The sequence below is a fragment of the Oncorhynchus keta genome, chromosome 34 (assembly GCF_023373465.1).
Source record: "Oncorhynchus keta strain PuntledgeMale-10-30-2019 chromosome 34, Oket_V2, whole genome shotgun sequence".
In the NCBI taxonomy this organism is placed as follows: Eukaryota; Metazoa; Chordata; class Actinopteri; order Salmoniformes; family Salmonidae; genus Oncorhynchus; species Oncorhynchus keta.
Window position 1 is genome coordinate 36,109,657 of NC_068454.1, and position 23,752 is coordinate 36,133,408.

At 41.3% G+C, this 23,752-nt stretch overlaps 2 protein-coding genes across 5 annotated transcripts in view; one reads left to right on the forward strand and one right to left on the reverse strand.

Annotated features, from left to right (window-relative positions):
- The window catches only part of LOC118367017 (glypican-6-like), a 112,309-nt gene extending 107,680 nt beyond the window's left edge, over positions 1–4,629 (forward strand). For both annotated transcript variants that reach the window (XM_052493750.1, XM_035749943.2), the window contains one exon: positions 245–4,629. In XM_052493750.1, coding sequence (XP_052349710.1) covers positions 245–462 — 218 coding nt within the window. In that variant the 3' untranslated portion in view covers positions 463–4,629. The remainder of the gene's footprint in view (positions 1–244) is intronic.
- LOC118367019 (L-dopachrome tautomerase-like) lies at positions 4,359–23,324 on the reverse strand. Of its 3 annotated transcripts, none has more exons than XM_035749945.2 (8): positions 22,581–23,324; positions 12,913–13,212; positions 12,257–12,357; positions 11,998–12,164; positions 6,361–6,546; positions 6,093–6,234; positions 4,675–4,876; positions 4,359–4,531 (listed from the first exon to the last, which is right to left on the reverse strand). In XM_035749945.2, the coding sequence occupies exons 1-8, from the start codon at positions 22,870–22,872 to the stop codon at positions 4,359–4,361; spliced, it is 1,563 nt and encodes a 520-aa protein (XP_035605838.1). In that variant the 5' UTR covers positions 22,873–23,324. The 3 variants fall into 3 exon arrangements, with proteins under 3 accessions (XP_035605838.1, XP_035605837.2, XP_035605839.1); XM_035749944.2 differs by lacking the exon at positions 22,581–23,324 and adding an exon at positions 14,409–14,919; XM_035749946.2 differs by lacking the exons at positions 4,359–4,531; positions 4,675–4,876; positions 6,093–6,234; ... (2 more) ...; positions 12,257–12,357; positions 12,913–13,212 and adding exons at positions 19,416–20,566; positions 20,683–20,884; positions 21,006–21,147; ... (2 more) ...; positions 21,892–21,992; positions 22,112–22,411 and having other exon boundaries at positions 22,581–23,322.
- Positions 23,325–23,752: the final 428 nt, after the last annotated feature.

Below are 23,752 nucleotides of genomic sequence, written 5' to 3' on the forward strand. Positions count from 1 at the left end.
AGAAATACTGTAGCTATATAGTTTTTCCCAGTATACCTACAGCACAAGTATTGGATTTTTTGTATTTTGTTTTTATACTTCACCTTTTCATGTTCAAAAAATGCAGCAATTATTTCTAGATTCATGTGATCACTTCAACGTTGAAAGTGTATTTTATACCAATAGTCCTCTCTCTGTCAGTTACTTCCTCTGTATATTTATTGACTGCTTACCGTGCCCTCTATGTTCCTGTGCTGTTGTCCAGGTGATGAGGGCAGTGGCTCGGGCAGTGGCAGCGGCTGCACGGAGGCCTGCGTCACTGAGTTTGACTTTGCCAGCACCGAGGCACCGGTGGTGGGAGCGGACCGGAGCGGGAGCGGCCCGGTGGAGGATTCAGCAGCAGCCACACACCCTGCCTCCTCAGCAGCCCTGCTGGCCAGCCTGTCCCTCTCAGTCCTGGCACTGCACAGGCTATGGAGATAATGCTGGGGGAACTCACCCAACGTGGACAGAAGGATCTCTCTCTACGGTGTGTTTTTCTACTCAAGCAGACTGGAGCTACAGTCAAGCAGACAGTATTCAGGCAGCCTTGGCCTCTCGGATAGGTAGAGGGGTCATCTCTGCTCTGGAGACAGCAGTCATGCATCCTGGATCCCCCTTCCTCCTCCTAAAGTGTCTGGTCATTGGTGCCATCCTTAGGCAGGACTTCACATGACTCCCGTCACTCCAAAATAGAAACAGATGATCCACCGTCAAACATTGTTCAAGAAGCCCAAAGGAATTACTTTTTTCTGGCATAAGGCAGATGTTATTAGGTCTCCATGAGAAAAAGTAATTGCACTTTTGGTCTATTTTTTTTATGCTATAGAAGATGATTATGTTGTACCACTGTGAGATTGTGGAGAGGGTGCACCAAGAGGTGATCAGAAGATAGAACGAGAACATGTCTACTATGGTGTAAGGTGATCTCAGTATTTTACTTGTTGACAGGTCAGCAGTGCATTTTTTCATTCATAAAACAAACCCGAATTCCCCAAAATCACAGAAAAATACCATAGATACAGTATGGCTTTCACATTAATTGTTGATTTCGTCCTTGGTTCTTCTGTTGAAATATTATTGAATATTTTTCTACATTGACAGAAATACATACATATGATACATATGAAACATGTTTAATGTTAATCAGGTAAAGTAAAATATTGTACAACTCAAACACTATAAATACAAAAGTATGTGGACATCCCTTCAAATTAGTGGATTTGGCTGTTTCAGCCAAATCCGTCACTGACAGGTGTATAAAATCGAGCACACCGCCATGCAATCTCAATAGACAAACATTGGCAGTAGAATGGCCTTACTGAAGAGCTCAGTTTGTCAAATTTCTGCCCTGCTAGAGCTGCCTCAGTCAACTGTAAGTTCTGTGATTGTGAAGTGGATACGTCTAGAAGCAACAACCGCTCAGCCGTGAAGTGGTAGGCCACACAAGTACACAGAACGGGACAGCTGACTGCCTCTGGAAGCAATATTAGCTCAAGAACTGTTAGTCGGGAGCTTCATGAAGTGGGTTTCCATGGCCGAGCAGCCACACACAAGACTAAGATCACCATGCTCAATACTAAGCGTTGGCTGGAGCAGTGTAAAGCCCGCCCCTCATTGGACTCTGGAGCAGTGGAAACGCGTTCTCTGGAGTGATGAATCACGCTTCACAATCTGGCAGTTCGACAGACGAATCTGGGTTTGGCAGATGCCAGTAAAATGCTACCTGCCCAAATGCATAGTGCCAAGTGTAAAGTTTGGTGGAGGATAAATATCGGTCTGGGGCAGTTTTTCATGGTTCCGGCTAGGCCCCTTAGTTCCAGTGAAGAGAAATATTAAACCTACAGCATACAATGACATTCTAGGCGATTCTGTGCTTCCATCTTTATGGCAACAGTTTGGGGAAGGCCCTTTCCTGTTCAGCATGTCAATGACCCTGTGCACAAAGCAAAGTTCTTACAGAAATGGTTTGTCGAGATCGGTGTGGAAGAACTTGACTGTCCTGCACAGGGTCCGGGCCTCAACCCTATCGAACTCCTTTGGGATGAATTGGTGAAATAAATCAAATAAACATTGGAACGCCGACTGCGAGCCAGGCCTAATCGCCTCACTAATGCTCTTGTGACTGAATGGAAGCAGAGGGGGGACCAACTCCATATTAAAGCCCGGAGATGTTGAGATGTTTGACGAGCAGGTGTCCACATACTTTTGGCCATGTAGTGTGTCTAATATAAGTTTTTACCATTTACTGCATTCTGTTGTTTTGAGTGCAGATGTTATCATACCACAAAGAACCTCATCAGAATGATTGCTTTAAGTTATGTTATATGGTGTTATCCACTATGTCAGATTTTCCCATAATTGGAGAGAATAAGAGAATGTCCAACCATTTAGAAACGATCGGTCTGCATTTATTGGTATGAGGTTATTGAAAGTTTACATAATTTTTTCCCCTTATATTTTTTATATCCTCAGATATGAACCTTTCCCTGATAACTCAGGATTGAGATGTTTTTAATGTTAATTCAACTTGTTTTGAACTGCACATGCTTAACTTCATAAGCATATGTTCATCTCGTGTTTTCACTACCTGCAATGTGATGTCTAACTTCCCATCTGTCATTATGAAGGCAAATGTAGATACAGTAAGACACCATGTTCTAACAGTTCTAGCAAGCTCTAGCAAGCACTTCTTATGAACTCAACTGAGGCCCTCAGATTTCAAGATTTCCAACATTTATTGACAAGATCATTCATTAATCCGTTTTATGGAAGATACATGTGCAGTTAAAGTTAATACACTTAAATATCTCTAATGTCAAGTGAGCTAATGTCGACATCTGCATTTAACTGTAACCACTAATGTCTTTATAATTCACAAGTAGATCTGTCGAAATTACCGTTCACATAACATTTATTCAAACATGGATTCAAACCAGTTATTCATTCATTATTAAAAACAGGAGAGAACGAATGAGGATCAAGATGAGGTGCCAAATTGTAGTAGGTAAAAACATAGCACATTGAAGACAAAAAAATGCCAAAGGCAAAAAAAAGCCCCCTTCATTTATCTCTGGCGCCTGAGTGGTTCTGTTTGCCAGAGACAGGCTCAAAGCCGACCACAGCCACCTGTGAAATGAGAATCTTAGAAGGTAGAGAGTGTCTGGACAGGGTTGAATGCTCCAGTGAGGATAGGCAGTAGAGCGTACCTACAGAGACTGGGAAAGGATTGGCATTACTGAAGGGGGCGTACTGTATTTCCCCCCTCAAATGCTAGCCAACAAAACCAGCCTCGAGTAGTATGGTGTTCTCAGATGGCCGGCAGGTCAACTCAGTAAACCATGAAGGCCAGCTAAGCTAAGCATACATATCAAGGGAGTTAGCCAGTATTATATTAATATTCTTCAGCTCTTATTATCATCTCTTATTGGCCTTTGTTGCAGCATATCAATTGTGAGCTTGCTTCGTTGCCTCTTGATTAACCAGTATTAGTGTTCACCTTGGCAAATGATGATGATGATGTGCAAAATAATGGAGAACAAACATTTTTGTCTCTTTGTCAGTGTGTCCTTAAAATAAGATTCTTTATTATGAATAATGATCTCGCAGGATGCAGAGTAATTTTGTTTTGTATTATTGCACTTTTAATGGTCATATTTTTCTTATATTTTGTCTTGTACTGTATGTTCATGGATCAGCAAAAGTAATGTAAAAAAAAACAAATGTTTCAGAAACCTTATTCATCAACATTTCATACAATCAAATGCATTCTATTGTAACAAAAACAAATATGATCACGATAATATCTTGCTTGAAGTTGGAAAACAGTTTCAAGCCAATAAGGTTGATGATATAGTTTAACATAAAGACCGTACAAACAAATATGCCTTACAGTTTTTTAATGCAATTAAAATGGTTGCATCTGTGTTTTGTTACTCTTTCATGCAAATAAATATTTGTTAAAAAGATAATAATAGCTTTGCAATTTTTGAAAATGTAATTTAAATTGCATAATATATTTTTTTAAATATATATTATAATGGATTCTTCAGTTAGGGACAAAAACTGGATCATTTCAATCGTAGGTAATAATGGATACATCATCATATTATTAAATCATTTCACATAAACAAAATGTCCTACTGTATGCTCTGTTATTGTTTAAACAGTACAAGAACAGGGTAGTGTAGGTAAAAGAAGAAGCAAAGCACTAATACATTGTACTATAAATTCCCATCAACAATGTCTGGTTTGACAGAGCGCGAGTAATTTAGTACTGAGATATATTTCGACATGAGAAGCAACAAGGATATTAACCCAACGTGTACAGTACATACTGTTTAGGCTTCCTCTGTGTACTTTTTGTTGGTGAACTGTGCATTGATAAGGGGTTCAAAGCCACGCTTCCTGCGCTGCTGCAAGTAGAGGACCAAGACAAGTAGAAGAACCAGGAGACCCAGGAAAACACCGCCCAGAGTGGACCCCAGCACAAACACAAATCCACTGTCCATAGCTGAGGAAGGGATATAAGAAGAGAGATTTCATGCAAACAAGACCTTTATGAGAGCTTTCTTATTTCATTTTGACCTGATAATAAAATAAGAAAAAGTTGATGACGATTCATTTTATTGCAAAGACGACTGTGAAATCACTAACCATCCAGTTCAATGGCATAAGAATATCCCAGCTGGTCAGACGCAACGTAAATCTCTTCATTGGTCACAGGAGGGAAGAATGGCACCATGTTGTAATCTCTGTTGTGACCAATGGGGGCCATCTCATCGGGGAAACTGGAGTTTGGGGGAACAGACTTCCTCATCCACTCATCAAAAATGGCATCAGTGAAAGCATGGAGCACCTTTAAAGAGATAGAGAGTTATGTAACTTTAAAACATTTGGTAACACTTTAAATTAAGTTGCCAACACTACATCAAATTGTCCTTTATTACAATGTAACTGCACAGAAATAACTGTAGTAACAGTAAAGTAACCACATAGTTATTGCTATGCATTTACATTGTAATAGGGTTTAGCGGTATCAGGTATTACACAATTGGAACAAGGACGGTGTAATTCCACATCCACTTGCTGAAGGTTATCCCACATGCATAATTATTCCACATGTTATTGTTCCACGATGTAACTACTGTTATGCAATTACACATTTGAAAGTCCCCTGTGAATTACAATGTTAATAATTAGTCAAACCAAAATATGACCTTGTCAGATATAACTACACTGCCATCAAATTCAAGTGTAATTTCAGGGGTTGATACCATCTTGATCTAATGATGTAAATAGACTAGGACATGAGAGGCTGTTACATGCTAACCACAGAGTAAAGAAAGGCATTATTACCTACTGGGTTTCCCTTCACATTAAGTAGCTTGGTCCTGGCTGGTTACACGATAATTACAAGTGTATCCCATTCAACTACGTACGTCCTTCTTACATGACTTTTTATTCGGTATAAACTTAGAAGCAGGTAATAACACAGACAAAAAAAATGTCTTTAAAATAACCAGCAGTTAATGAGAGGGTGTGCCTTGTTACAATTGTTGTTACTAGGTCCTAGCCGATTTACATAATTACATCAAGACGATATCAACGCTGGTATTACCTGTGGAATTGACGGTAGTGGCACTGTATAGTATAGTAACGAGGTCATATATTGGTTCAAGTTATTAAAATGATCATTCACAGGTGACTTTCAAACGTGTAATGGCAAAACGAGTTACATAGTGGAACAAGAAAATATTGAATAACATCAGGGGGATATCCTTCAGCAAGTGGATGTGTAATTACAAAGTCTGTGTTCTAATTGTGTAATAACTTAAACCGCTATAACTCTAGTATCATGTAATTACATAGTAACTACTATGTTGTTACTACAGTTATTACTGTGTAGTTACATAGTAATAGGGACAACTTAATATAAGGCGATATCAAACGTTTAAGCATCTTCTGCACAGAAAACGGCTAACTACAAAATAGTTTACTTTATCCCACATGACAGTCAAATACAATACTGCAATACATGGACTCATAAGCAATTGTTCAAACTAGATCATTACTAGAAAGATGGGGTCATTGGCTGCAGAGTGAGACAGAGCACTGGTTCCATTGAGGAAGGAGTGGACCAGGTTGTGCAGATTGTTCACTGAGGAGTCAAGCTCTGCCTCGCCATCTGGCTTGTCATAGCCTTCAAGAGAATTCCTGTGTAGAAAACAAATTACAGTTGGAAGTCAGAAACAATGCAATCGAGACAGATTACTCAACGTTACTTTATTGGATAATACCTTATGCGCAATGTCCCAGGTCAGTGTCAATAGATTAGGTCACCTGAAGCTGAAGGTAGAGTTAGTGTAGAACGGAGCGTTGTCAAAGTCTCTGATGTTTAAACAGCTCCTGACATCATTCATGGTGGGCAGACTCGTGTCGGTCCTCGCGCCACCCAGCTGACCTCTCCTAATGCTCCCCTCACTGGTCCCATTACAGAGAGTGACCAGGCGGTTATATTCATCCAGGCTGGGGGGGAGGGGGATTCAAGCAACATGTACCCAGTAGTATCAAAACCAGCATAGGCCCAGAAAGCATAAACAGCACAGGTATAGTACAGACAGGGCATGGTTTCCCAGGCATGGATGAAGCCAGGTCCTTTACTTTCAATGAAATGTCTTAATTGGTTTTGGGCTAGATTCAATCCGATTGACATAGCGTTGTTTTGGCGGTGTCGAAGGTGGAACTGCTTTCGAACTGTCAAATCCACAAGTGTCTCGTTGCGTTATCGCAGAGACTGCCATTGGATGCAACAAATATATATGCCATTTAGCAGACGCTTTTATCCAACAAAGCCACACATGACTATAATCTGACAAATCCCATGCAGTCCGCAGTTTCAAGTTGGACTCATAGACATAAATCCCCCCCCAGCCAAATGAACATATAAACATGTGTTAGCCTAACCAGTGGTGACTCAACATGTTCAGCTAAAAAATATATAAAAATGTATACATTACCGTTCAAAAGTTTGGGGTCATTTAGAAATGTCCTTGTTTTTGAAAGAAAAATAATATAAATAAAATAACTTCAAATTGATCAGAAATACAGTATAGACATTGTTAATGTTGAAAATGACTATTGTAGCTGGAAACGGACAGTTTTTTTAATGGAATATTTACATAGGCGTACAGAGGCCCATTCTTAGCAACCATCACTCCTGTGTTTCAACGGCATGTTGTGTTAGCTAATCCAAGTGTATCATTTTAAAAGGCTATTTGATCATCAGAAAATCCTTTTGCAATTATGTTAGCACAGCTGAAAACTGTTGTTCTGATTAAAGAAGCAATAAAACTGAACCTGTCAATTCATGTGCCTTGCCACCATGATATATAGGCCTAACGACAATACATTCAACCACACCTTTGTTTTATCACAAAACTGGATAGCAACCTCTGTCCATAATGCATATTGCATGTACGATAAGAGACAGTTACATGGCCTACAGCATGGTCAAGCAAGTTAATGTTTCCGACATCTTCGGACCACTAAACAACTATTGATTTAGAACCACAGAGAGTTACCAGGGATTGTGAAGAGACACAGGCACAGAGACACATTCACATGATAAGACAAACACTCTATACACTTACACATGGATGTTGTATTGTAAATAGGTGATAGTGGAGTAGTGGCCTGAGGGAAAAACATAAATGTATTGGGTAAAGTGTTATGAAATGTTATGTCATGTAATATTTTAAACTGTATATAAGTGCCTTAATGTTGCTGGACCCAACAAAGAGCAGTTTTGCCTTAGCAGCAGCTAACGGGGATCTTTAATAAATACAAATACAAATATCGCAAGTTGCAAAGACTGCCTCCACTATTTCAGCACCATTTCAACTTCAACATCATAAAATCACCTCTGCTTAGTCTAATACAGTGACAACGCAGAGTACGACCCTGCCTCACACAGGAAGCGGCGCAGGTCCTAATCCAGGAACTTGTCATCTCCCGTCTGGATTACTGCAACTCGCTGTTGGCTGGGCTCCCTGCCTGTGCCATTAAACCCCTACAACTCATCCAGAACGCCGCAGCCCGTCTGGTGTTCAACCTTCCCAAGTTCTCTCACGTCACCCCGCTCCTCCGCTCTCTCCACTGGCTTCCAGTTGAAGCTCGCATCCGCTACAAGACCATGGTGCTTGCCTACGGAGCTGTGAGGGGAACGGCACCTCAGTACCTCCAGGCTCTGATCAGGCCCTACACCCAAACAAGGGCACTGCGTTCATCCACCTCTGGCCTGCTCGCCTCCCTACCACTGAGGAAGTACAGTTCCCGCTCAGCCCAGTCAAAACTGTTCGCTGCTCTGGCTCCCCAATGGTGGAACACACTCCCTCACGACGCCAGGACAGCGGAGTCAATCACCACCTTCCGGAGACACCTGAAACCCCACCTCTTTAAGGAATACCTAGGATAGGATAAAGTAATCCTTCTCACCCCCCTTAAAAGATTTAGATGCACTATTGTAAAGTGGCTGTTCCACTGGATGTCATAAGGTGAATGCACCAATTTGTAAGTCGCTCTGGATAAGAGCGTCTGCTAAATGACTTAAATGTAAATGTAAATGTAAATGTAACTAAAAGATACCAAAAACGATTTAGTCCAATCAATGTATGCTAAATATGATGTGGCTGTCCATGGTTCTGATTTCTGTGTGTGAGTGTGTGTGTAGAAAAGCATGTTGACTAACCCTACTTGTAGAGAAACGCCAATGCCATCCTGCTCTCTTTCATGTTGACGAAAGGTCTATTACTCTGTCACACAGTACATGTTTTTATTTTTTGTTGTCCTAGGCTACCTGGCTAAAATGCTTGCTCGCTAGCTTAACTTCCAACGTTAGCAGTGGTGGAAAAAGTACCCAATTGTCATACTTGAGTTAAAGTAAAGATACCTTCATAGAAAATGACACAAGTAAAAGTGAGTACTTTAAAGTATTTTTACTTATGACTACTGAACATTAGCATTAGCCTTCTACATCCAGTTTTTTTTTTTACCTTTATTTAACTAGGCAAGTCAGTTAAGAACAAATTCTTATTTTCAATGACGGCCTAGGAACAGTGGTTTAACTGCCTGTTCAGAGGAAGAATGACAGATTTGTAACTTGTCAGCTCAGGTGTTTGAACTTGCAACCTTCCTGTTACTAATCCAACGCTCTAACCACTAGGCTACCCTGCCGCCCCATATTGAACTTCCATCCCTTCAGGCCAGGGGTACAACAATGTATGAATTAACCTCTTAATGGTTGGATCAGAATCAACATTATAATCATTGACCAGTATGGACAATTTAGTAAAACCACTATTCCAATCACTATCCCCATCCATGGCTAATTTAGGAAAGGGCTAATATTAGCTAGCTGGCTAGCTAGCCAACGGAGAACAACACCTTGAGATGCAACAATTCAAGTCAATGACGTATGCCCTAAATAGGATTCGATAGGAGTGACGCCAAACCCAAGCTGGCGAGAGGCCAGATGCTCGCTGGCTTACCTAGCCTTCAATGCTACGGGCGGCAACAATTCAATTGGACCACATAGCTTCCGATAGATGGCCAATACGTAGAGAAACAAAGGGCCGCTGTTTCGCTCGCTCGTATGCTTTCTCTTGTGAGATTACATTCAGCCTCGTGTGATTTGAAAGAAAATTATGAAACACAGAGAGACAAAAGACATTTTTACCTTTGGTAGATTTTTGGGGGGGAAAGCCTGGTTTCCCTTGGCATCCATGAATACACACCACTGCTTCTTATCTGCACATCGTTCCCTTATGCCATACTCGTTACATCTCAATTGCTATGTTGCTTACAGTGCATTCGGAAAGTATTCTGACCCTTTCCCTTATTCCACATTTTGTTACATTACTGACTTATTCTAAAATGTATTCAATAAAACCATTTCCTCGTCAATCTACACACAATACTCCATAATTACAAGGTGAAAACAGGTTTAGAAATTTTATCAAATTCAATTAAAAATAAAAACAAAAATATGTCATTTACATAAGTATTCAGACACTTTGCTACGAGACTTGAAATCGAGTGCATCCTTGAGATGTTCCTACAACATTGATTGGAGTCTCCCTGTGGAAAATTCAATTGATTGGAGATGATTTAGAAAGACACATCTGTTTATATAAGGTAGTTGAAAGTGCATGTCAGAGTAAAAAACAAGCCATGAAATCGAAGGAATTGTCCTTAGAGCTCCGAGACAGGATTGTGTCGAGGCACAAATCTGGGGAAGGGTACCAAAAAAAACTTCCACCATCCCTACGGTGAAGCATGGTGGTGGCAGCATCATGCTGTGGGGATGTTTTTTTAGTGGCAGGGACTGGGAGACTAGTCAGGATTGAGGGAAAGATGAACGGAGCAAAGGACAGAGAGATCCTTGATGAAAACCTGCTCCAGAGTGTTCAGGACCTCAGAATGCTGTGAAGGTTCACCTTCCAACAGGACAACGACCCTAAGCATACAGCCACGACAACGCAGGAGTGGCTTCGGGACAAGTGTCTGAATGTCCTTGAGAGGCCCAGTCAGAGCCCGGACTAGAACCCAATCGAACATCTCCGGAGAGACCTGAAAATAGTTGTGCAGCAACGCTCCCCAGCTAACCTGACAGAGCTTTAGAGGATCTGCTGAGAAGAATGGGAGAAACTCCCCAAATACAGGTGTGCCAAACTTGTAGCGTCATACCCAAGAAGACTCAAGGCTGTAATTGCTGCCAAAGGTGCTTCAACAAAGTACTGAATAAAGGGTCTGAATACTTATGTGAATGTGATATTGAAGTTTTTTATTCGTATGCATTTGCAAAAATAAAAATGTTGCTTTGTCATGATGGGTTATTGTGTGTAAATTGAAAAACAATTTCATCCATTTTGGAATAAGTCTGTAATGTAACAAAATGTGGAATAAGTCAAGGGGTCTGAATACTTTTCGAATGCACTGTAGGTCTCATTAGTTTGTTATTCATTATTTTAGGCAATTTTGGAATGATGCATTTCTTTGTTCTGTTTACTTTGTGAATTATAATTAGTTCATGTGCTTTTCTCAATGAGGAGGGGATACTATAATGTTGTTGGGTCTGTAACCATGTTTGCCAGCAAGTAATAGACCCATGTAATTCCAGTTGATATTGCAAAGGTTGTTTGGTTTGGTTTAGGCCTAATAAAATACTTCAAATGGTAGGCTAATATGCACTAAACATAAATGTAATAATGTTTGTGCATGGTTTAAAAGTCAAAACCGACGTCGGCATTAGTTAATTATTGAAGGAGAATGCAGTTTTTTCTTCCACAAGGAGTCACTAGAAACCATATTAATCTAAGCAAGTCAGCCATATCAGCCATTGTTTTTTAAAAATCCAGTAAATGAGGCTGAATGAACTTTTCGCTGCCAGATGAGGCTACGCTGATCGCCAGATGAGGCTACGCTGATAGCCAGATGAGGCTACGCTGATAGCCAAATGTAGCGGTAATAAAGATTCATTCCATGATGCTGAAAAGAAAGCTCCTCTGTCGGGACAGATTTATGTAGGCTCTAACAGTTTGTGGGCACACTTTGTCACCGTTATAGTTTAATTCCCCCCACCACCACCACCACCAAGATTTACATGCTAATATTGACACTGAGCGTAACACATCTATAGTTTGATATTTGAGAGTCATTATTTCTAATATCGATAATGGCTGCACTTTCTAGCCCTGGATTGAACCTCTAACACAGGAGGGATAATAATGAAGTGGTTTGTGACACACAAGAGCAGTCGCTCACCGATACGTCAGCTCATACCACAGTTACACCTCCAACCCCGCCAAAACAACGATGGTTAACACGGGTTAATGCACGATCTGATTGAATCCAGGCCTTAATCTGTTTCTGGGTAACCTGCCCACAATGTTTTTAACTCGTTTCTGTCCAAAAACGCACCTGTCGCACACCACTCCCCAATTGGAGAACCTGGACTGGTTACTGATGAGGGAGGGGTTGTCTGGGTTGCGCCCCCCCAGGAGAGAGTCTGTGCAGACGTCACACTCAGTCTGCCCTGTGGCAAAGTTCCAGTATGGAACAGCAAAGTTCTCATTGCCAGTCAGTCTCTGCAGAATTGAGGAAAGGTTCACTTTCATTCTCATCCATATTTGAAGCAGTTTTCCACGTCTTTCTCGTCATCATTCAAACCCACTCTTACCTGCAGGTCTCTCTCCAGACTGAGAAGGTGGTATCTGTGCCAGGTGACGAAGGCTGGTCCTTTGTGGGAGAAGTCAATGGCCTTGAAAGGACGACCTGGACCTACAGGGAAACACAAGGTTTTTCATGAGCAACTTTTGAATGTTCTCTTCTGTTATCTATACAAAACATGGAGATTGGAGAGTATTATATAAACATATAACTAGTAAATAAGTAACACAGCAAGTGAGTCATTTGTAACATTTGTCTTTCATTTATGTTGCAACCAAGAAGGGATTAGCTTGAAGGTTGAATGTCATTTAATGTACACTGAGTGTACAAAACATTAAGAACACCTGCTCTTTCCATGACGTAGACAAGCTATGATCCCTTATTGATGTCGCTTGTTAAATCCACTTCAATCAGTGTAGATGAAGGGGAGGAGACAGGTACAAAAAAATGTTTTTTATGACTTGAGACAATTGAGACATGGATTGTGTGTGTGTGCCATTCAGAGTGAATGGGCAAGACAAAATATTTAAATGCCTTTGAACAGGGTATGGTAGTAGGCACTGTTTTATGTCAAGAACTGCAACGCTGCTGTATAATTAAATATATTGAAATTATTATTTAATCTATAAATGTATGAAATTATAAAATAATCAATGGGTGTTTTACCAAGAAGTGTGTCTCTGACAGAATAGTAATGCTGCCACACAAAGAAGTCGTAGATGGAGATGTTGGCAAACTGGGGCTGGGTTCCATTGGGCCCCAGCAGGCCCAGCCAGTGCTGTGTGGCAATGACATAGTCTGGGTGGGTGGTGCTCTTGGCCCGGTCCAACACATCCAGAAACTCCTGAAGCTCAGCTGGAGTAAGAGAGTGGATGTTCTTCCTCACCACCGGTACTTTACGTATGTCACAGTTTGGTCCTGCCCAGCCAAACTTACACTGGCCACAGTCGAAGCCACCAAAGTTACCTAGACACATGAAGGGGATATAGATAAGGTAAATCAAGTATACGGGAACAGTCAAAAATGTGGACCGTTCCATATACTTATGGGGACAATTCAATTATCACAATTCCCACCTAAAGGGCAACTCCGCAACTTTTCAACCTCATATTCATTATCTCTAGCATCAAACGAATGACTACATATGTGAAAATGGTGCATTTCAATGTTTTGCATAAAATAAAATACAATGTTAAAGGTTCTACCTAATGACTTCATCAACATTTTAAAAATAGTGACACGGGGAGCAAGAAAATGTATTATTGAACCTTTCTTTAAATAGGCATGTCAGTTAATTACTCATTCTTATTGACTACCCCGGCCAAACCTTAACCCGGACGACGCTGGGCCAATTGTGCACAACCCTATGGGACTCCCAATCACGGCCGGTTGTAATGCAGCCTAGAATTGAACCAGGGTCTGTAGTGACACCTCTAACACTGAGATGCAGTGCTTTAGACCGCTGTGCCACTCGGGAGCCCTCCCTCTGGCTAGAAAATGCCCTCCCTCTGGCTAGAAACTCATTGCATGTTTTGAAAATGCCCGTTTTTCTTACTTTTAATCGTAATATGTCACAGAGAAGCATTTTTTAGGACCTTCTCATCTTATCTCTTTCACCACAGATCATAGAAACATTCCGTTTTTATTTGTAGACACTGGTTTGGTGCTAAAGATAATTCATATGTGGATGAAAAGTGGTGAAGTTGCCCTTTAGCAATTTTCAATTGTTGTTTTAGGTTCTAATGTGATCCAAACAAAAACCTATATTATTCAATAGTGAACACTGATTTGCTGAAAACATTTAAAGGCGCAATCAGCAGTTGAAACAATAACAAACCCACACCCCGTCCCTGATTCGATAAAAAGCTGAGGGATGGGGCTGGAGAAATGTAACCACTCTCAAATTCATAGACAGAGTTTAACCATGTTTTTAGGCTTTGTAGTGTTTGTTTATATTAATTTCTTTACAAATATTGGAGTAAAACAAGCTTATATGTTGGTGTCTGATGGGATACAACAGTTGAACTATGCTTATGAGGCATTTATAAATAATTTTCTTCAATAATCAATGGGTACATATCATTAATTTACAATTCCAAAAATGTATGTCGCAACTGCACATTGCCCCTTTAAATGTAACACTTCATTTTAATTTGACTTACCAAAGCACCTGCATGTCCGATTGAAGAATTTGATAGGCCACCTTTCTCGATCATCAACATTTCTCAACCTATATGGTCCGCCCCAGGGTTTGGTACTGACTCTGATGTCGGAGCAGTTTCCTCGTCCAGATAAAGTTCCACACACATTAGCAGGATCAGAGCCGAGAGCAGGGCAGCACTGCTTTGAGACGATCCCCTCCACCGTGCTGCAGACTCGAGGAAACTGGGCCTCCGTAGAATCGGGCCTTGTCACAAAACAAACCAAACCTAGCAACAACGCCTTGATCATCTTCAACACCTCTTGTCCTATTCTGGCCACTCACAAACCAGTTTGTACACCACCACACAGCAATTACGTGCTCAATTATTTTCCCCTAAGGGTATGGAATCACATTTGTAACGCTCCTCAGTTGTGTATTCAACATTTGGCTACAGTCATAAATGTAATTTCACGAGGGACAGCCTGTGAGAAAGTACACTGTGACCCAGTAAGTCTCAGGAACGTTAGAAAAGCCTCCCATGTATGTGCCCTCTATAAGTATGGTCAGAAAGGATTAAGATCATGGTCTCGTGGTAATCACCTGACACACGAGGACTATGAGCTGGACATACCAGTGAACCAGTGAAATACCTCGGGCCAAAATACATGGGGTGTTGGGTAGTCAACAGAATATGATATCTATGATATCTATTTAACAACAGATATTGACATCCGATCACTTTTGCAAGTCTGATAACCTACTAACTATAATCCAGTCAGGCCTCCCGAGTGGCGCAGTGGTCTGTGCAATGCAGTGCAGTGCTAGCTGTGCCACCAGAGATTCTGGGTTTGAGTCCAGGCTCTGTCGCAGCCGGCCGCAACCGGGAGACCCATGGGGCTGCGCACAATTGGCCCAGTGTTGTCCGGGTTAGGGGAGGGTTTGGCTGGTAGGGATATCCTTGTCCCATCGTGCACTAGTGACTCCTGTGGTGGGCTGACACAGTTGCTAGGTGTACAGTGTTTCCTCCGACACATTGGTGCGTCTGGCTTCCGGATTAAGTGGGCATTGTGTCAAGAAGCAGTGCGGCTTGGTTGGGTTGTGTCGGAGGATGCACGGGCTCTCATCGCAGGACGCACGGCTCTCGACCTTCGCCTCTCCCGAGTCTGTATGGGAGTTTCTGCGACAAGACTGTAACTACCAATTGTGGAGAAAAAAGGTCATAAAGAATTATAAAACAAACTATAATCCAGTCATCAGTTCTGTTTAGTGTAATTTATAAGGTTGTTTTTGCCAATTTATCGCATGACATATCATTCATATAAGCTTAAATCGTTTAAATCATGATAAAACATGGCTCACATAGTTCATGCAAGAAATCTTCATCTGAACACAAAAACTAAAGAGACTTCCGAATCACACAAGTTATGTTTACTACAACTCTGCATCGGGAAAAACAGATTAAAATACCTTGATCAGATTGTGCTAATTTCGGCGTATGGAGGCCATGCGGATTAGGAACATGCAGGCTGAAATGTTATACTTTGACCAATCATTTCCCTTTTTTCTGGTATAATCTAAACTATGTTCAGACTTTTCAGTCTAATGCTGTACTTCTGGTGTATTACTGTACCAAATCTCCTTTCCTTTTACGTATTTCAACACGTCCTCAGGTCATGAGATATTTGTCCTCTGAGATTTCAGTGCAGAGCTTGCTGAAAGGGTCACCCTTGTGACAAGAAAGTTCCCCAACCACAACCAAACTCTTACATTTAGACTGTTAATGTAGGCTACTTGTGTAGGGTTGTTTCTATCGACGGGGAGAGTTAAATTACATGTTTGTCTTAAGCAACATCATGAACAAGTAGGCTATATTGTATACTGGAGTACTAAGAATTTGTTTTCTTATACTGCGCTGGGAAAAATTGTGGAATCTTTCTGAGAACCAAGCATTCTTTGTTCTGTGGGAGGAGCTCCAAAATCATCAATGAAGGTAAATGATGCTTGGTTCACCAGTGCAGAAATGTCTGACGTCATATGCTTTGTGCACGTGTGATTAGCTAGATTTTCCCTTCCAACTCTTACCTATGGCCTGGCATGTGACTGATGAGTGAAAAGTCACATGAATACCTAAACTGAGCAACAACAAAAAGAAACGTCCTCTCACTGTCAAGTGCGTTTATTTTCAGCAAATTTAACATGAGTAAATATGTGTATGAATGTAACAAGATTCAACAACTGAGACATAAACTGAACAAGTTTTACAGAAATGGAATAATGTGTCCCTGAACAAAGGGGGGGTCAAAATCAAAAGTAACCATCAGTATCTGGTGTGGCCACCAGCTGCATTAAGTACTGCAGTGCATCTCCTCCTCATGGACTGCATCAGATTTGCCAGTTCTTGCTGGGAGATGTTACCCCACTCTTCCACCAAGGCACCTAAAAGTTCCAGGACATTTCTGGGGGGAATGGCCCTTGCCTTCACCCTCCGATCCAACAGGTCCCAGACGTGCTCAATGGCTTCGCTGGCCATGGCAGAACACTGACATTCCTGTCTTGCAGGAAGTCACGCACAGAACGAGCAATATGGCTGGTGGCATTGTCATGCTGAAGGGTCATGTCAGGATGAGCCTGCAGGAAGGGTACCACATGAGGGAGGACGATGTCTACCATGTAACGCACAGTGTTGAGATTGCCTGCAATGAAAACAAGCTCAGTCTGATAATGCTGTGACACACCGCCCCAAACCATGATGGACCCTCCACCTCCAAATCGATCCTGCTCCAGAGTGCAGGCCTCGGAGTAACGCTCATTCCTTCAACAATAAACGCGAATCTGACCATCACCCCTGGTGAGACAAAACCGTGACTCGTCAGTGAAGAGCACTTTTTGCCAGTCCTGTCTGGTCAGCGACGGTGGGTTTGTGCCCATAGGCAATGTTGTTGCCGGTGATGTCTGGTGAGGACCTGACCTACAACAGGTCTACAATCCCTCAGTCCAACCTCTTTCAGCCTATTGAGGACAGTCTGAACTCTGATGGAGGGATTGTGCATTCCTGGTGTAACTCGGGCAGTTGTTGTTGCCATCCTGTACCTGTCCTGCAGGTGTGATGTTTGGATGTACCGATCCTGTGCAGGTGTTGTTACACGTGGTCTGCCACTGCGAGGACGATCAGCTGTGCGTCCTGTCTCCCTGTAGCGCTGTCTTAGGCGTCTCACAGTACAGACATTGCAATGTATTGCCCTGGCCACATCTGCAGTCCTCATGCCTCCTTGCAGCATGCCTAAGGCACATTCACACAGATGAGCAGGGACCCTGAGCATCTTTCTTTTGGTGTTTTTCAGAGTCTGTAGAAAGGCCTCTTTAGTGTCTTAACGACCGTTCCACAAGTGCATGTTCATTAATTGTTTATGGGTCATTGAACAAGCATGGGAAACAGTGTTTCAACCCTTTACAATGAAGATCTGTGAAGTTATTTGGATTTTTACAAATTATCTTTGAACGACATGGTCCTGAAAAAGGGACATTTCTTTTTTTGCTGAGTTTACATATACTGCTAGTGAGGGCATGAGATCATTTTTTACAAATAAATTCTAATCCCCTAATAACATTTTAAAAACTGAATCCAAAAGAAAAATCCTGAATCCCAAAATACATTTTTTAATTAAACAAATACTATTCTGTGAAGGTTTGTAGAAACAACGTGCTGGTATTTTAACACTGTCCATTATTGGCATAAAGAAAGATACACTAATATGTTGTTTATTTAATGGACACAATCATATTTTCTCTCTGCAAGTCTACGCAGTTGTTGAATTACTCAAAAGCCAACATTTTATGGACCTAATCTAAGAAATCAACAGAAAGAGTCAGAATGTATTGTGGTTATCAAGAGAGAAAGTAGCCCTGATAAAATTCCCTTTGTGTGACCACACCTCTTAGATAGGGTTAGATGTTAAGTCCCCTATTTAGGGGACTGTGAGCTTTTCTGGACCGGTTCTGACTGACAAGTGAACGAGGCAGGGTCCAGTGCCTTATTGTGCCAGAAAGCTCCATCTATCTGCTTTCCACTATGACTCTGTCAGTGGGGCTGACTTGAAGTCTCAGGTTTCAGACCTACATTTGTATAGGGAGTAAGTGTCACATTTTCTGACCTATCCAGACAAAGAATCGCTTTTATTTTTATATTTTTGTAAACTATGTACTTGAGCTTGTGTACTCAAAAGTAACTACACCACAGTCATGTATAACTATTTTACCCGAAAGGTGAGATCTAGACCTTTCTAGAAGGATGTATCATTAGCAGTTATTGTTTATGGCAATCTCATGAAGAAAATATTGCTTTTGTGTAGTCTATTGAGGAGGCAGCTCTACAGAATGGTCACTAACTTGCACAGCCACAAAGTTATAAAATCAGATTTTAAACCTGACCCTAACCTTAACCACACTGCTAACTCTAATCTTAAATTAAGACCAAAAAGTAGATGTTTGTTTTCATGAATTTTTACGATATAGCCCATTTTGACTTTGCAGTTGGCCCATCTAGCGGAAATAGCTCAGTTCTGCCTCCATGGCAAGATTCATGACAAGCATAAACTTACTGTCTATTTAGGCAGTAATATACATTTTGACATAACATTCAAGAGGTATGTAAATTCTACGCGTTCCTAGGGGTTACCAAACATTTTGCTTCATGACCTACCAGAGTTAAGCAGTGACAAAAACATACCCACACCAAAATAATAAGTTAATAATTGATTAATAAAACCCTCTTCTTCAAAACATTTTCAAAACATTTAACTGGATGTGGATTTGAGTATGGGCTCTTGTGACCCACTTGTGACCCACACAGTATGGGAGCCATTGCTTTATACAACGGGTACTATAAGGTTCACTGCACTTAACAGGATTACTCAGTAGGATTAACGGAAAAGGCCTAATGGAATGTGTTATAGAAATGATAAAGAAGAAGTGAATTGAGTAAACCATGGAGTTATAATATATTTCAAGTCAAACTTAATGCACACAATTGAATTTCTATTTGTATTTATTACAGATCTCTTCCTTGGGTCCAACAAAATTAAGGCAATTTATACCATTTTAAAAACATTACAATACATTCACAGATTTCACAACACACTCTGTGCCTTCAGGTCCCTACTCCACCACTACCACATATCTGCAACACTAAATCCATGTGTGTGTGTGTGTGTGTGTGTGTGTGTGTGTGTGTGTGTGTGTGTGTGTGTGTGTGTGTGTGTGTGTGTGTGTGTGTGTGTGTGTGTGTGTGTGTGTGTGTGTGTGTGTGTGTGTGTGTGTGTGTGTGTGTGTGTGTGTGTGTGTGCATGTGTCTGTGCCACATTATCTAAGATTTAGTTGAGGTTTACGGTTACCTGAATGTTTTGTCCCAAATACAATGCTTTTAGTTTTAGAAATATTTAGGGCTAACTTATTCCTTGCCGCCCACTCTTCGTCACGTGTTGCAGCCATTTCAGTCTCTGGAGTAGCTGACGTGTATAGTGTTGAGTCATCCGCGTACATAGACACTCTGGCTTTACTCAAAGTCAGTGGCATGTTAGTAAAAATTTTAAAAAGCAAGGGTCCTAATTGACAACAAAGGATAGGAAACATAACTGGGATCAGAATCAAAGGGTGTACAAATATTTATTCTCGTAAACTAAATTTTTGTCCAAGACCATAGAATCAAACATTTACAGAACAGGAACTGAAAATGGGCTCTCAATAAATGAATAAATATTCAGTAAGTGTTCATTATTCTGTATGGGTTCATTCCTTGTGTTGTTCTGATTGGCTGAATATAAATATTACAGGTCTCAAACATTCTACCCTCAGGATTTTACGTTGATGAAATAAGTACTTATCTTGAGTTTACAGTATGTTTCAATTGATCCCATGACTGTGTATTACGTTAATATGAACATTGCATACAAGCTTAATCAGATAAACCGTAGGCTTTCGTTCAGGTACTGTTAGACTTTAGCTCAAGAAAAGTTCAAGAGTTGTCTATGTACTTCCTATTGTATTGTATTAAGGGTTCAAAGCCATGCTTTCTTCGCCTGTGCAGCATATAAACCACGACTACCATGAGCACAGCCAGTAGGCCCACGAAAACGCCTGTCAATGTAGCTCTCACGACAAATACAGGATTACCGTCATTCTCTGAAAGACAAACGGAAAGAAAGCAAACTCTGAAATGAATTGGTGCTTACTTCATTCTCTTGCCATTAGCGTTGAATGCATAGTGCAAACGCCTGTTGAAATGTTGAATCACTAACCATCCAGTGCGATGGCATAAGAATATCCCAGCTGGTCAGACGCAACGTAAATCTCTTCATTGGTCACAGGAGGGAAGAATGGCACCATGTTGTAATCTCTGTTGTGACCAATGGGGGCCATCTCATCGGGGAAACTGGAGTTTGGGGGAACAGACTTCCTCATCCACTCATCAAAAATGGCATCAGTGAAAGCATGGAGAACCTATACAAATACAATTCTTAGTTACACAAACTAAGTAAAAACACATTTCTATTATTATGACATGTACATGTACTTGTTTTGTTTAATTAAATTCTATCTTATTTATTTTATTTTTTATTACTAGAAAGATGGGGTCATTGGCTGCAGAGTGAGACAGAGCACTGGTTCCATTGAGGAAGGAGTGGACCAGGTTGTGCAGATTGTCCACTGAGGAGTCAAGCTCTGCCTCGCCATCTGGCTTGTCATAGCCTTCAAGAGAATTCCTGTTAATAACGGATCATATTTTATCGTTAGCGTACACACATAACACTTTTGCCAAGAGAAAAAGTGAGTTATCGAAGGAAAATTACCTGAAGCTGAAGGTAGAGTTAGTGTAGTAGGGAGAACTGTCAAAGTCTCTGAGTCTGAGACAGCTCCTGACATCATTCATTGTGGGAAGACTCATGTTGCTCCTCCCTACCTGTCCTCTCCTTATATGTCCCTCACTGGTCCCATTACACAAAGTGACCAGACGGTTATATTCATCCATGCTGGGAGAGAAGACAGATGTTATTTAATTATGAATAGAGATGCTATCCTCTGTACACATAAGTGAAGGTACGCACTTGTGTGTATGTGTGCACACACACACAAACACACACACGCACAAAGGCATGCAAGCACAGACACAAATACTCATTCACCTCTGTTTAGCCACATACACTCAGCGTTTTGACATAAATTGCTCCAGACCTGTTACACACCACTCCCCAATTGGAGAACCTGGACTGGTTACTGATGAGGGAGGGGTTGTCTGGGTTGCGCCCCCCCAGGAGAGAGTCTGTGCAGACGTCACACTCAGTCTGCCCTGTGGCAAAGTTCCAGTATGGAACAGCAAAGTTCTCATTGCCAGTCAGTCTCTGCAGAAGAGAGGTCATTCTGCTATACACATTCTGTAGACATTTCCTATTAACGTACATACTCGTGAGAAAAATAAGGCCACACAGAAATGACCTCCTCACTCTTACCTGCAGGTCTCTCTCCAAACTGAGTAGGTGGTACCTGTGCCAGGTTATAAAGGCAGGTCCTTTGTGGGAGAAATCAATCTGTTTGAAAAGACGTCCAGGTCCTAGAAAAGATTAAACGTACTGGTCAAGGATATGTAATAGATATTCAATTGTTTAACACTTGTAAATGGTCATCATTATACTTTCATGTTTGGTTGTTTGTGCGGTATATCACATTTACCAAGCAGCGTTTCTCTGACAGAGTAGTAATGCTGCCATGTAAAGAAGTCGTAGATGGAAATATTGGAGAACTGGGGCTGGGTTCCATTGGGCCCCAGCAGGCCCAGCCAGTGCTGTGTTGCGATGACATAGTCTGGGTGTGTGGTGCTCTTGGCCCGGTCCAACACATCCAGAAACTCCTGAAGCTCAGCTGGAGTCAGAGAGTGGATGTTCTTCCTCACCACCGGGACTTTACGTACGTCACAGTTTGGTCCTGCCCAGCCAAATTTACATTGGCCACAGTCGAAGCCACCAAAGTTACCTAGACACATGAAGGGAATATAGATCATAATGTAGCTATGCTGTACAACATACTAATACACTTTTCACATATAATTTTAACCTAAAGTTAGATACTTATATAGATAATTGAGATCCCTTAGAGGAAGTCTGCAGTTTAACATTTTCAATATTATAACTTCAATACTTACCGAAGCACCTGCAAGTTTGATTAAAAAATTTTGTTGGCCACCTTTCACGGTCATCTCGGTTTCTCATTCGATATGGTCCGCCCCAGGGTTTGGTACTGACTCTGATGTCGGAGCAGTTTCCTCGTCCAGATAAAGTTCCACACACATTAGCAGGATCAGAGCCGAGAGCAGGGCAGCACTGCTTTGAGACGATCCCCTCCACCGTGCTGCAGACTCGAGGAAACTGGGCCTCCGTAGAATCGGGCCTTGTCACAAAACAAACCAGACCCAGAACCAGCACCAGAGCCCTCATCTTTCACGCCGCTGTAATCTTCTGCCTTCTCCCTAAAAATGGATTTGTACACCTGTTCACAGCAATGATGTGGTCAATAAGTTCCAATAAGACGCAGAGATGTAACTAATTCAATGTCACGGTCTTTGTCTTTCCCATTTAAAAATAAAATAAAAATTCAAGGCCCACTTCGTAATTTCCAACCCATTCAGCACAATTACAGATAGCATTGACAGTGGGCCTCCAGTAAATTCAACCGTTCTTCCCAGAAATTATAAACTAACATTTCTGGGGACAAGTGATAAAAATACCCGCGCTGTGTCTTTTAAGAACCCAGAGAACAATGATGTCCATATGTTTGCACAATGCTTGCCCTCAGTTAAAGATCCCGTGGTAGCGGATTAAAAAAATAAAAAAGTATTGGGCCTCCAGGCAATTGATCATGTGACAAGATAAACCTTCGTTTTTTTTCTCCTACCGTTCATCTGATGCCCATTCCCAACCACAGAAGTACCACAGTAACTGTAACTATTTGACATTATTCACACCACTTTCAACTCTACCTTTGCTTTCTAAAACTGCCCTCTGGCCGAAGGCATGAATTTCAACTTTGGTGCTTTTAATGCAAAAAGGCATAGTTCAGTAGGTGTTTCATCTCCACAGTCATGAACAATTTGAACATTTGAAATCATTTTTATCATCATGCGTCTACCTTTCTCTGTTTACTGTTAAGTAACCTTTCATGTACTCTACAACATTATGTGACTATAGTCATACTGGTATCATCTGATAGACCCCTAAGGACCTCTTTCAAATCATGTGTTCAACTGAATGTTGCCCATCCCTCGATGAGTATGCACTTTTCAACAAAACAACTTTACAATTTGTGCATATGCTTCTC